The 14,419-nt window shown below is 54.6% G+C and overlaps 1 protein-coding gene across 2 annotated transcripts; it reads left to right on the forward strand.

Moving 5' to 3' along the window:
• The first annotated feature begins 8,558 nt into the window (after positions 1-8,558).
• Positions 8,559-12,774, forward strand: LOC148217866 (class I histocompatibility antigen, F10 alpha chain-like). Of its 2 annotated transcripts, none has more exons than XM_088158285.1 (8): positions 8,559-8,674; positions 10,012-10,275; positions 10,504-10,779; positions 11,293-11,565; positions 11,658-11,762; positions 11,861-11,895; positions 12,022-12,072; positions 12,540-12,774. In XM_088158285.1, exons 1-7 carry the CDS (start codon positions 8,569-8,571, stop codon positions 12,046-12,048), a joined length of 1,086 nt encoding a protein of 361 aa, XP_088014411.1. In that variant the 5' UTR covers positions 8,559-8,568; the 3' UTR covers positions 12,049-12,072; positions 12,540-12,774. The 2 variants fall into 2 exon arrangements, with proteins under 2 accessions (XP_088014411.1, XP_088014410.1); XM_088158284.1 differs by having other exon boundaries at positions 8,560-8,674; positions 12,022-12,054.
• Positions 12,775-14,419: the final 1,645 nt, after the last annotated feature.

The following is a 14,419-nucleotide window of genomic DNA, read 5'->3' on the forward strand; positions in this document are numbered from 1 at the left end:
CCCGGTCCCGGCCGCCTGCTCTGCTCCGTGATGGACTTCTATTCTGCCCACATCCATGAGATGGTTCCAGGGCCAGCAGGAGCTCCCGGAGCACGTGGTGGCCACCGACGTGGTCGCCAACGGCGAATGAACCCACCAGCTCCTGGTGCTTCTGGAAACCACCCCTGGCTTGGGGTCAACTACACCCGCCAGGTGGAGCACGTCAACCTGGAGCAGCCGCTGAGACAGCACTGGGACACGGGGGAGGCACTGGGATGTGCTGGGAGTAACTGGGAGGGAGTTGGAGAGAGCCTGGTCTAAATGGGGAGAGGGCCTCGGGGTCTGGAAGGGCTGGGAAGGGATTTGAAGGATGCTGGGGAGGGAGTTATGGGGTTCCGGAGGTGCTGGTGGACACTGGGAGGGAGTTTGGGGGTGCTCGATGTAACTGGGAAGGAGTGTGGGGATGCTGAGTGTAACTGGGAGAGTGCTTGAGTGAGTCTGGAGGGGATGAAAGGAGACTGGGGATGGAAAAGCAGGAGTTGGAATGACGTTAGTTGTACTGGAAAGAGAGTGGAAGGGTGCTTGGTGAGTCCCGGAGGGGCTGGGAAGGGACTGGAAAAGGTTTTGGGGGTCCCGGAGTAGTGGGGGGAAGTAGGAGGGGGCTGTGAGACCCTGAGAGGGACAGGAGGGGCTTTGGTGGGTCCTGGAGAGGCTGGGAAGAGATAAGGAGGAGGTTAAAGGGAGCCCTGGATGGGCTAGGAGGGATTGGGAGGATGCTTGGAGGGTCTCGGGGTGTCCATGAGAGGTTTTGGGGGGTCCTGACCCCTGTAGACCCCCAGAGATGCCACCAGACACCGCCCGCAGCAAGGTGCTGATGGGGATCGGGGGCTCCGTGTTTGGCTTCGTCTTCCTGGAGCTGGGGCTCGGCTTCGACCTGTGAAAGAAGGTGGGGGGGAGGGGGAGTCCCGGAGCGTATGTGCTCCCCCTGAGGCCCCCAACCGGGTGTCACCCCCTTTTCTCTGCTCTACTGAGCCAGCAGAGGCTGCAGCCCCTCCCTGTGGCCTTCGACGCATCCAGGACCCCCTGCTCCGTCCCCACACTGATTTTGGGGGGGGGGGGTCGTGTGTTCTCCTCAGCCCCGCTGTCACTCTGCCCCCGCTGGGAGCCCGGCTGCTCCCAGTGTTCCCAGTAAAGTTTCCCAGTTCGCCCCGTCCCGTTTATTGTGGGGCGGGACTGGAGAGGGACTCGGGGGGACCCCGGGGGGGGATCGTGACTGGGGGGGAGGGCGGGTCCAGGTGGGGAACACTGGGTGCTCCGGGTCTGCCCGGCAACTGGTGAGTCATCACAGCTGCTCTCTCTGATTGGCTGGATCTTCTTCATCGCATTCTCTGATTGGCTGAGGAGAGGCCCGGGAGTTGAGAGAAGGAACAGGAGAGATCCCGCCCCGAGCACCGGCACGGGAACAACAGAGCCAGCCTGGGCACAGCGAGGGAATTTATTACCAACCAAATCACAGCGGGACAAGGAGAAGAGAGAGAAATCTCTTCAACGCCTTCCCCCACCCAACAGGGATAACCAGGACCACGGATCACCAGGGCTCTGCCCAACGGGGGTCACTGGGGATCATCCAACACCGATCCTCCCATGGGGGATGGAGCTGGAGCAGAGCACGAAACTCTTCCCACACTCGGGCACTCGTAGGGCCTCTCCCCGGTGTGGACGCGCTGGTGGCTTCTCAGGGCCGAGCTCCATCCAAAGCTCTTCCCACATTCCAAGCAGGTGTAGGGCCGTTCCCTGTGTGGATCACCTGGTGCCGCAACAGGATGGAGCTGTAGTTGAAACCCTTCCCACATTCCAAACCCTCGTGGGGCTTCTCCCCTCCAGGAGGCTTCTCCACCAGCTCTGAGCTCCGCCTGGATCTCCGGCCGCCTTCCCGGCTCAGGGAGGGTCTTTCCTCCTCGCAGCTCCCTGGGCTGGGTTTGCAGCCCCTCCTGGTGGGGGATCTCTGGGGCTTTTCCTTCTCCTCCATCTGCCCACACCTTGGGAATGAAAAATCTTAGACTGGGGAAAAGCAAGAGGAGAGGGCCTTAGGGAGGGAGTTCCTCATTGCCCAAGTTCATCTCTGGAAGTCATTTGGCATCCTGTGTGTAAGAACCTCCAAAACACACAGCTTCCTCCCAAAAATCCTCCAAACACCACAACACAGTTAAATAATCCCCCAAACATCAAGATTCAGCCAAAACCTCCCGCAAAATATAAAGATTCATGCCCAGCAAAAAAACAAAGCACCAACATTTGGCCCAATAAAGCTCAGAAATAGCAAGATTCACCCCTCTGAAAATCATGGATCCCCCTCCTCGGTCACCTACGGGGTGCAACGTTCCTTGGGCTGGGGGAGAGGCTGCAGATACAGGGAGGGGTGGAACATTGTGCTGCTTCCAGTTTCTGCCCCTCCTCCTGTGTCCGTACTGTTCCTCACACTCCTCTTCCTCCTACTATTCGTCCACCTCCTGCACAATCCCATCTTCTCTTCCCACGGTCATCCTTTGACCATTTTGTTGTTCAACCCTGCTTCTCCTTCCCTTCTCCTGCTGCCCCCAGGCCCAGCACCCACTGCCGGCTCCCTCTTCCCCCCAAACCCACAGCATCCCAGCGCAGGGGCAGCGATGGAGCTGGGGCAGCTCGGGCTGGGGCAGCGCTGGGCTCTCGGCCGCTCCCGCCCGCACTCGCTCCCCACTGCAGCCGCTGCCGCCACCACAGCGCGGGGGGGCCCGGCCTTGGCGCTCCCCCCCTCCCACCTCCCCAAATTCCCCTGCCGGGGGGCGCTGGGGCCCGGGCCGGGCGCAGGTGGCTCCAGGTGGGCAACGCTGGGAGCTGCGGCTCTGCCTGGACACTGCTGCGTCATCACCGCCGCGCGCTCTCATTGGCTCAGCGCTGCCCGAGGGGCGGGGCTGCACCAAGCCGGGACACCCTGCTCCAGGGGGGATGGCCCCAAAACGGGGGACCCCCATGCAAGGAACAACAGCAAAGGGTCTCTACAAACACAGGCTGCGAATCCGCTTGGACACAGGGCCAGGGACGTGGACATAAGGAAGGGACAGCAGAAGCCATCAGGGTGAGAAAATGTTATTAATTGACCACACAGACTGCTGCTCAGCCAAGGTCCTGCTCAATTCATGAACTCCCAGAAGAAGAACAAAGACTTAACAGAGCCATGAATATCGTTAGCTATACAAAAGTGGAGTGCATATTCAGGGGAGGAAGCAGTGAGTGCATTGGGAAGTCTGTACGTCTCAAGTACTTCATCCAATGAGAAAAGGGAGAGGGAGATGAGGCTGGTAAAATTAGGATGAAAAGGAGGCTGTGTCCTCCAACAATTTCAGAAGCCCCATGGGAAATGGCCAGTGCTCTCTTCCTTTTTTTATGAATTAAATTACTTTTACAAGACTCCTCTGTCTTCCTAGCAGACAGAAACCTCTGGTGATGTGAACTTTTCCACACACCTTGGGGCTCGGCACGAATTCCTTCCCCCGTCCGGGGCGGAGGCAGTGAGTGGAGCTGAAGGTGCCTCACCCAGTTTGGGTGATCGGCTCCCTTGGGTGGTGGCGGCACCGGGCTTGGATTGGGTACCCGAGAGTGACCAGGAGACAGAGGAGTGACAGATCAGGGGGGCTGGGAAGAGTCGGCAGCCAGAGAGCACTGAAAATCTCATCAGGGACTACAGTGGGATCTTCGGGGACTAAACATGGCAGGGCACCCGTGGAGGGTAGAAAGGGAAAGCCACGAAGGGATCCCGGAAAAAGGGATGATGATCCCAAAATATCTCTGAAGGGTCCCTTGGGAGCATGTTGAGGGAGTTTGCACATTCTCCCAGAGGCAATCAAGGACATCCTCCCACCCACGGAGGACAATAAGGGAAGTTCAGAAGGGATTTAGACAAGAGGGGATGGATGGTGTTGGTGTGCTGGGAAGGGACTGGGTGAAGGGGAGTGTGCAGGAATATGGTTCAGGCAAGACGAAGCAGCAGGAATCTATGTGGGAAGAAAAAGGATGATGACAAAGACGACGAAGAAAAAAATACTGAGGATGGGGATGTTTTTCAGCAGGGTTTGATACTCAGAAGTTGCCAGCTGATCCACATCTTTTGTATCCCCGGTTGCCAGGACAGGCACACAAGGAGGTCAGGATTGCAGGGGGTTTCTCTGTGCTGGGCAGCGGCAGGAGCGGGCGCAGAGGGGCGGCACCGGGAGCACGGGCTGGGGGCCTGTGGGGAGCTGCGGGGCCGGGCCGGGGCTGTGGGGCAGCCGGGGCTCAGCGCCGGGCGCTGCCTGAGCCCAGCACCCCCCGGCAATTGCAGGCCCGGCAGTGGCCCCCGGCCCCCAGGAGGCTGCGGGACACCCCAGCCGCTGCTCTGGCATTCCTAGAGGTCAAATCAGGTAGAAAGAATGAATAACGAGATAAAGAAACTCCTTTGGAAGCTGCTAATAGAATCCAAGATGCCATGGGTATCGCTTTTGCCATTGGCTTTGGCAAGAATAAGAGCCAGATCCAGGGCAGATATTCAATTCTCTCCCTTGGAATTGATCTTTGCAATTCCTTACCCTGGGAATTCTCCACCTAGTGCAGGGTGGAGATAAGGGATTTATATTTCAAGCAGTCTGTGGCCAGAATCCTGTCTCTGGTGAAATCTCTCCCACAGGAAGCTGGGCTGGCACAGAGCCTGCCTTGGCACTTTGCTGTTCACAACATCCACCCAGGACATCGGGTCCTGCCTAAGGAGTGCAAAGAAGCACCACTGGTGGCCAAGTGCCGTGGCCCATTCCAAGAGTCCCTGAGCACAGAAACAGCCGCCAGCACAGCTCAACACGGGGGGACCCCTCACCCTGGGCTCAGGGGCTCTCAAGCCCCGGAGATTTGGAATTCCCGGCTGCAGGAGCAGCATGGGAGGGCACCACTGACCCTGCACTGAAGGCAACGCAGCAGCAGCCAGGGCTCCACATCGGGCCAAGCCCCTGGGCCTGCCCACAGATCCTCTGCTGAAATCCTCTGCCTGGGCACCCTCCTTTGGCATCTCCACACACTGGGGCCAATCCTTGCTGCCACTGCTGCAGCTTCGCTGCTTTCTGTGCCTGCACTGCCACAGCTGCTGGGGAAGACAACGGCACAATTCCACTCTGCCCCTCAGTTACACTCACACACTGGGCTGACTGGGATTCGACTGCTGGAAAACATATCAAGTCTAATTTAAAAAAAAAAATCTTATTTATCTACTCAAGCTTGGTTCGCCTTTGCATTGGGGAAAGGAATTTTAAAGGGTTTTTTTAAGACATGTTACACCACTCAACAGAGATGAGTTTAACATCTCAACAGACTGGGAAGAGCCCAAAAGATACCCTCAAAGATTACAAACATCAACAAAACATCAACGAAACATCAGCAAACATCAAGGAACACCCACCCCAGACACTGCCCTCGACATAGCTGGGGACACCTGGTCAGGAAAAGGCTGAGAATGAAATCCAGGAGTGCGGACATAATTAACATCAGAGGGTGACAAATCCGGGTCCAATAGGAAGAACTGAGAACTACACAATTTGGAAGCAATAAACACTAAACCAATGGATTTCAATGGGTTCGGAGTGTATAAAGTTTAGGAAAAATCTAGTAAAATTCACATGCCATGGAATGATTTTCTCTGCACACCCGGGCTATGTGTGGATGAAATGATTTCTGTTGCACATCCTGACCAGAATCAAGTAATGCCTTGACTCTAACACTAAAGACATTGTTGGATTGATTTTGTTTTTCCTGCAGTTTCAGGGACAAGATTACACCATAAGAATAATTTTTCGTAATAATCCTACTTCTGTATTGTCAGTTAGGTTTGGGTCAGGGATGTGATAATCACTTTTTACTCCTAGGAGAAGTAGAAAAAATTTGACTGCATTGCAAACTTTTTGTGTAATTTTGCGCATGTCTCTTAGTGATGACAAAATTTTGGTATGGGTTTTTCGGCGCTCACCTTTAGGTAGCATTTTGCAAGACGAGAAGAACTTTAATGGTGATGCTTTAATGCATAAACAGTTACTAGAATATTGTTAAAAAGAAAAAGGGGGGAAAAAAAGCAGATTGTGAGGAGATGAAATGCGAGTCATCCAATGGCTGGTCTTGAACAGAAGCTTCATTCCAGGGAGCCAGGAGAGGAGCTTTAGAAATGCAAATTAACACCGCTGAGACAATGTGTGGACAACGTAACAAACTTTTCTTGCCTGGGGGAGGAATTTGGCTGATTCCCTCTGCCCCTCACCCCAAGCTCTGCCTGCTTGCACAGATGGAATTTGCACAACTAAAGGCAGAGCCCATAGTGAGGATATCTGACTGCAACAGAAATTGGTTAAGCTGCAAAGGGAAACAGCAAACGCAAAATGTTGGGAAAACTTCACTAAAAAAAGAGGGGGGGAAATCATCCCTCTCCCCACTCCAACATGTGCTGTCCCTGTCTAGGTTATATAGGGTGGTGTATTAGAGCACTGGGGTGTTTTTGCTAGTCCAGAGAAATCAGTTGGTAATTCAATTATTTGATGATTTAATTAAAAAAAAGTGGCCAATTGATGCAGCCACCTGCAGCCTCCTGGCTGGAGGAAACAACCAAAAATGGGGAAAATATGAACAGAGACCAGAACAAATGCTACAAATCGATTGACCAACCCCTGAGAACCCCAATGAATTCATATCAGAAGACAGAAAATTCACCCGTAATTTGAGTGGCATAATTAGGTTAAAAACTTCTTCTTCTTCTTCTTCTTCTTCTTCTTCTTCTTCTTCTTCTTCTTCTTCTTCTTCTTCTTCCTATTTAAAGAATATATTATAAGTTCTCGAAAAAATAATAACCCAGACAGCTCCTGGGTGCCTGACCTTCCTGCCAACCAATCCACTGAAATAAAGAACGAGACATTTCACCCTGGCACGGGATCAGATTATCTATTCACAGAATGAGGAGGAGTTTGTGGAAAATTAAATTACTCAAACTGCTCTTGGCAAATACATGACAACCGAAAAGTGGTAAAACCGATAACAAAGGAAATAAGAAAGTAGCTCATGTACCAGTCCAAATGTAGAAAGGATGAGAATGGGACACGTTTCTGTGGTTCCCTGGCAGACCATGGGTTAAACGAATGCTGTTCCTCCTCTGATGTGCTGCAGCAACTCTCATCTTTTTACCATGCACTGAGTGCAGCTCATTCAGCAGGTGAGCAAGGGGACGCAGGTGGCAGCCAGGCCTCCTGATCCAGAAACGGCTACAAAAGGACAGGGAATGAGGTCACTGAGAATAATCCCAAACCAAAGAGGACCCAGGAAAAGAAATTAAGTCAATGGTAATAAAGTTAGTGAAGATAATTACTGAGAAAATGAGAAGAGGGTTTGAACAGACTAGGATTAATGTCCTTGGAGATAGGACCAGGGACTTGTACAAAAGGAAGTAAGAAGACAAACCATCGGTTTCAGAAAATGTTACTAATTGACGCGGACTGCTGCTCAGCCGAGATCCTGCTCAATTCCTGAAATTAGAGAAGCAGAAACACTTAACAGAGCCAGGAATATCGGATGTTATACAAAAGGAGGGGTGCATATTAACGAGGACATGCAGTAGGCATATCCCAGATACTTCCACTGTGAGTCCGATTTGATCCTTGTCACCTCCAGTAGGATCCCAGCTACTCCCAGATACTCCCAATACTATTCCCGTCAGTGCAAGTGTGACCCTGTCAGTCCCAGTATGAGCCCCGCATGGGCCAGCTGCTCCCAGTGTGATCCCAGTTACCCCTGCATTTTCCCAGTTTCTCTTATTCACCCCTACTACAGATCTGATAATTCCCAGCATGATTCCAGTCAATCCACTAGTCTCTTCCAGTGTATCTCACTTGTCCCCTGCATGCTCCCAGTTGCTCCCAGTAGCCCTCAGTGTGGTCCCAGTATATCCCAGTGTGATCCCTAGTGCCCCAGTTCTGCTCCCAGAGAGTTCTTGTCCCAGTCCTGGTGTACCTCGGTGTCTCAGTCTGTCCCAGTACCTTCCCAGCAGCCGCCCTGCCCCACTTCCATGCACTGGGACCCCCCTGCACCCCCTTTCCCGGGAATCCTCCTCTGCCAGCCCCTGGATCTCCTTTTTCCGTGACCCCGGGGACCCCCAGACCCCCATTCCCGGCCAGCCCGGGGCACCTCACCCCCAGGCCTCCTTTTCCTGGGAAACCCGAACTGGGCACGGGGCTCTCCAGCCGCTCTGGGATGTATGATCACCCAAAGGAAAAGGAGAGAACAGGAGAGGGATAGAGAGAAGGAGACTGGGAATCAGGGATCGGGGTCACAGCGCCCAGTCCTGCTCCGCCAGGGGTGGGATCAGCACCCGCAGGAAAAATTGGATCGCGGTGCTCCCCCCGCTCCGGGCCGAACCCGGCGGGTTCCGGGCAGAGTTCGAGCGCAGGGTCCGGGAGCGCAGCACAGCCCGGCCCGGGGGTCCCGCAGTGCGGGGCTGTGCAGGGTCTCAGGTGGACCCCTGGGGGCGTGGCCAGTGCTGGGGGGGCGTGGCCAGTGATGGGGGTGGGGCCGCAGCGGAGCAGCGCGATGGCTCCAGCGCTGGGTCCGGGGCTGCTCTTGGGGCTCCTGGGGCTCCTCTGGGACCCGGGGCGCGCGACGAGAGGTCAGTGGGACCCCTGAAATCGCGACCACCCTGAACTTCCATTTCCGGACACCGGGAACCCCCTAAACCTTCCTTCCTGGACACGTGAACCCCTCTGAACCCTCATTTTGGGTCCTGTGAATCCCCCTATCCCTTTGCCCGGCACCGAGACCCCCTTGAACCCCCATTCCTGGGCACTGGGACAGCCCTGAATCTCCATTTCCGGCCTGAGAACACCCCTGCACCCCCATTCGATCATCTCGTTTTTCCCAAACCCCATTCCCTCCCTTTTCCTTGAACTTTGGACTCCCCAGACCTCCCAACTTTCTGTGTCGTCCCCCACCCCGTTTTCCACTCCCGCCGCTTCCCGAAACTGGGTCCCTAATGATCCCGGGTGTCCCAGGGGTTTTAAGGGAGTCGCAGCGGAGATCCAATAGGATCCAGATGAACCCCCTGATATTCCTCCTTTTCCCCGTCCCGTCCCCCACCGCACTCTCTCGGTGTCTTTCCCGTGTCCCAGGCTGCGCCTCCGAGATCCACTCGCCTCTTCCAGCTCCAGACTCCCCTTTCCCGTCACCCAGAGACCTCTTGGCCTCCCATTCCTGCTCTTCCCAGCCTCAGACCCCACTTTCCCTCAACACCGAGGACCCTTGGACGCCCTTTCCTGGGCACAGAGACCCCTTGGATCCCCGATCCCGCCTCTCCCAGTCCCTTCCTTGACCTTGGACCCTTCCCGGCTCTCCCCATTCCGCTTCCTGCCCCCCCAGTCTCTGCGTCCCCCCAGTTCTCCACCCCCTGCTCGTCCTGCGGGGGGGGGTCCCAAGGGGACCGGGAGGGTTTCTGGGGGTCGTGGAGGGTCCCAGGGGGGATTCTGGGCTCTGGCCCCCCCCTGAATTTCCAGTCCTGGGCACTGGGACCCCCCTGCACTCCCTTATCCAGTACAAATCCCCCCCTGCACCCCATTTCCCGTCCATCCCGCCTTCCCCAGCCCCTCCTTTTCTTTGAACTTGAGACCCTCCAGACCCCCATTCCTGCTTTTCTCAGTCCCCAGCCCCACCTTGACCTCTGCATTAAGGACCCTAAGCCCCCCATTCCAGCCATCCCAGGTCTCTCCACCTTATGACCCCTCTTTCCTTGGCACTGGGGACCCCCTGGACCTCCTTTCCTGGGCACAGGGATTGCCTGGAGCCCCTCTTCCATCTCTCCAAGTCCTTGTATTCCCCTTCCTTCACACTGGGAGTCTCCTGAGCCCCATTCCTGGGCACTGGGTCCCCATGCACCCCATTCCCACCTCTCCCAGTTCCTCTTTCATTCATCCATGACTCACTCAACCTCCCTAAATCTCTGTGTCCCCCCAGTTCTCCACTCCCTGCGTTACCTGTCTGTGGCAGTGTCAGAGCCCAGCCCGGGGGTCCCTGAGTTCATGATGATTGGGTACCTGGATGGGATCCCCTTCGAGCGCTACGACAGCGAGCGGGGCCGGGCGGTGCCACTGACACAGTGGATAAAGGATGGAGTCGAGCCGGGATATTGGGATAGGATGACTGAGACCTGCAAGAGGAACGAGCACATGGATGCCTGGAACCTGGAGACACTGCGGGACCGGTACAACCAGAGCAGGGGTGAGTGGGGGCATCTGTGGGGCTGGGATGGCATCCATGGGGGTGGGATGGGATTTATGAGGCTGGGATGAGGATTCACAGGGCACCAAGGGGCTGAGATGGGGATCCATCAGGCTGGTATGGGCTATCTTGTGATCCGTGGGTTGGGATGTGGATCCATGGGGCTGGGATGAGGCTCTGTGGGGCTGGGACACAATTCCATGGGTCCCTGTAGGTACAATCCCCCAGGTCTCCACACCATACAGTGGCTTTCCAGCTGTGACCTCCTGTCCGATGGGAGCGTCCGTGGGTCCTACCGGGATGGCTACAATGGGCAGGATTTCATCTCCTTTGACCTGGGATCCAGGAGATTCGTGGCGGCCGACAGCGCTGCTGAGATCACCAGGAGGCGCTGGGAAGGTGAAGGGACAGTGGCTGAGAGCTGGACGAATTACCTGGAGCATGACTGCCCGGAATGGCTCAAGAAATACGTCAGATATGGGCAGAAGGAGCTGGACCACAAAGGTGGGAGCAGAATTCCTGTGGGAATGTGTTGCCCATGTGTTCAGCCTTCTGATTGTTGACAGATAATTTTTGCAGTTTCTCACACTCTGTTCTTGTAAACAATGAATGTTTTGCATTCCTCTTTGGAGGAAGAGAGAATTGATGGGACCTATCGGGTCAGGAGGTATTATCCTCACTGTCCAATCCGTGGTCACTGTTGGAATTCTATAAATAGACATGAAATGTAAATTAAATTGTTCTTTTCCTGCTTGATTCCTCAGAGTCACTGAGTGTGTGTCTTTCCCTCTGTGTCATTCGGTGACAGGAATTTGGAATTTTGGAATGGACAACTTGGTAACATGGAAATTCCTGTGAGAATTCCAGTGGCAGATCTCACCCCCATCCCATTCCAATGGAATTCCATGGGCTGATCTTACCCCCATCTCATTCCAGTGGGAATTCCATTGCCAGATCTCACCCCCATCCTATTCCCATGGAATTCCATGGATGTATCTCACCGTTATCCCATTCCAGATCCCCCTGATGTCCATGTGTCTGGAAAAGAGGAACACGGGACGCTGATCTTGTCCTGCCACGCGTACGGATTCTACCCCAGCTCCATCGCAGTCAACTGGATGAAGGGGGATGAAATCTGGGATCAGGAGACGGAGTGGGGCGGGATCGTTCCCAACAGCGACGGCACCTTCCACACCTGGGCCAGGATCGAGGCGCGGCCGGAGGAGCGGGAGCAGTACCGGTGCCGGGTGGAGCATCCCGGAATGTTGGAGCCTGGGATCTACGCTTGGGGTGAGGCTGGGAATGTGGAATGTAGGAATTGGGAATTTGGAATTCCCAAATGGGGATTCCCCTCCCTCTCCTCACCGTCCTGCATTTCCCAGACCCAACATCTGGCAGGAATCTCACTGTGGTGGTCGCTGTGTCCGTCACTGCCATCATCATCCTCATTGCCCTCATTGGATTCATTGTCTGGAAGTGCCAATCCGGTAACACACGGGATGGGGGTTGGGAAGGGGCATGGATCCACCTGGCACTGTTCTGGGAATCCTGTGCCACCAACGCCAATCCCACTGTTTTTCCACAGGGAGGAGGGACAGAATGGATGCAACATGGCAGCCGGTGAGTACCAGTGGTGGATCCAGCTCTGGATCCTCTCCGTTTGGATCCCAGGATGGATCCTGGAGTTAATCTCAGTGGATTAACTGAGATCTGTGCTGGAATCTCATGGATCTTCTCTTTCTGCAGGAAATGACGTGGGAACCAACGCCTTGAGTGCAGGTACACAATGGGATCAGGGTGGGATTCCAGAGGAGAATCGGGGCAGGATGGACAGACTGGGATCAGGGAGGGATTCTGGATCAATGCAGGGGTCCAGAGCAGGATCAGATGGAATTGTGGAGTGGAATCGGGGCTGGATTCTGGAGTGGGATCAGGTGGGATGGATGGGGCAGGATTGGTGCAGGTTGGATGGAGCAGGGTGAGTTGGGGTGGATGGATGGATGGATGGATGGATGGATGGATGGATGGATGGATGGATGGATGGAGTAGGTGTGGGATGGATGGAGAGGGATTGGGTGGAATTCCAGAGTGGGATTAGGGCAGAATGAATGGGACGGGATCGCGTGGGATGGATGGAGCAGGATTGGGGCGGGATGAGGTGGGATTCCGAAACAGCTCCCACTCTCCATGGGCTCCAGCCAGGTCCATCCTGTGGGATGGGGACATGGAGAGGGTGACACCGTGACCCTCTCTCATCCTGACAGAAATCATTGCCTGAGCGATCCATGGAGCTGGATCCGGCCCCTTCCCTCTTCCCAGGAAACCAGGAGATGCCAGCAGAGCTCATCCCACTGTTCCCATCCACCCACAGCTTTTGCTAACAGATACATTTCCCATTTTCCAGTGTTTTAAAGCTAAGAATTACAAATATTCCCAATGCTTTTGTTCTGGTGTGAAATTATCCTACTTTGGGCAATAAATCCTGCTTGGGGCAATAAATCCGGGTTCCCTCCTCCAGTGGCCGACAGTTCCTCACTGGGAGCCAGGAGTGGGAATAGGGACACTGGGGACAGGGATAAGGACACTGGGGACAGGGATGGGGACACGGGGATTGAGACACCAGAATGGGATAGGGACAGCAAGGGACAGAGATGGGAACAGCAGGAATGGGAATGGGGACAGCAGGAATTGGGACGGGGACACCAGGAGCAGGATGGGAAGACCAGGACTAGGGTGGGGGACACATTCATGGGAATGGGGACACCAGGATCAGTGTGAGGACACCAGGACTGGGATGGGGACACATAAAGGGGGACACCAGGACTGGGATGGGGACACCAGGAGCAAAATGAGGGCTTCTCAGCCACACCCAATTCCATCCCCCAGGTTTTGTTTCCTGCTCCATGTCCCATATCCCATGTGTCCCCAGGAGAGTCTGTGTAGCAGTCCATCCTGGAAGGGACGGGCTGGGAACCGGCCCCACAGCAGGTAACAACCCTGGACACTGAGGAGCCAAGACAGACAACATCCAGTCACACTATGGCGAGCAGTAGAGGAGAAGAAAAGGATTATGGGAACTACTGGGCATAACCATGCAAATAGAGACTGCACAAGGGTCTGTGATTGGCTGGAAGCTTTCTAGAACATTCCTTCATAGTCTGTATCAGTGTCTGCTCAACCCCGTTTTGGGGTCTTCTAAAGGGGCCTTTGTGCGCCCTTTTTATTTCTCCTTACACTTTCAGTTTCTAGCCCTTTAGTCATTCCAGTCCCTTTATTATTTATTTAGCCATTTCACTGACACCAGCCCGGGGTCAGGGCAGGCCAAGCCCTGACAGGTTTGGCCATGTCAGGCTCCTGGAAGGGCAGTGGGATGGGAGAGGGGTCAGGCCAGGCATTGTTGCCCCCAATGGTCCTTGAGTGTTCCAAAACTGGGCCTTGGAGAGGTTCCCTGGCCATGACCATGGCCATGACACAAGTACAAGATGGCCATGGGATGAGAGTGACCATGGCCATGATATGACCATGACACAACCACAACCCTGACCAAGAGATGATTTGGACCAAGAGATGACCATGGGTTGGCTGTGGCACAGCCATGGCCTTGGGGTGACCCTGATGTGATCGTGGCCATGAGATGACCATGAGGTGACAATGACATGATCACGAGGTGACGTGAGCATAAGATGATGATGATCAGGAAATGACCATGACCATGAGATGGCCGTGACCATGAGAGGACCACAAGATGATGGTGACAATGAGATGACCACGAGATTGCCATGACACCACCACAGCCATGAAATCCTGAAGGCCATGAGTTGATCATGACTGTGACCATGACACATCTTGACCAAGAGGTGACCACGAGATGACCACAACACACCATGGCTATGTGGTGATCAAGACCATGAGATGATCATGACACAACCATGGCTGTGAGACGATTGTGACCATGAGGTGACTGTGAGGTGACCATGACTATAGGAAATAAGAAAAGCCTTACAGAATAAGTGTGGGAAGATAGGTTGAAAGGATAGTGCAGAAGGCAATCTTTCCCAATGAATTACACCTGTACTGATTACTGAGGAGTGCAAACAGCCTTGCCTGCCCAGTGAGGATGGGTGTTTTATAAAAGAGTGGGCTA

This window comes from Sturnus vulgaris, unplaced genomic scaffold (genome assembly GCF_052056855.1).
Source record: "Sturnus vulgaris isolate bStuVul1 unplaced genomic scaffold, bStuVul1.hap1 Scaffold_198, whole genome shotgun sequence".
In the NCBI taxonomy this organism is placed as follows: Eukaryota; Metazoa; Chordata; class Aves; order Passeriformes; family Sturnidae; genus Sturnus; species Sturnus vulgaris.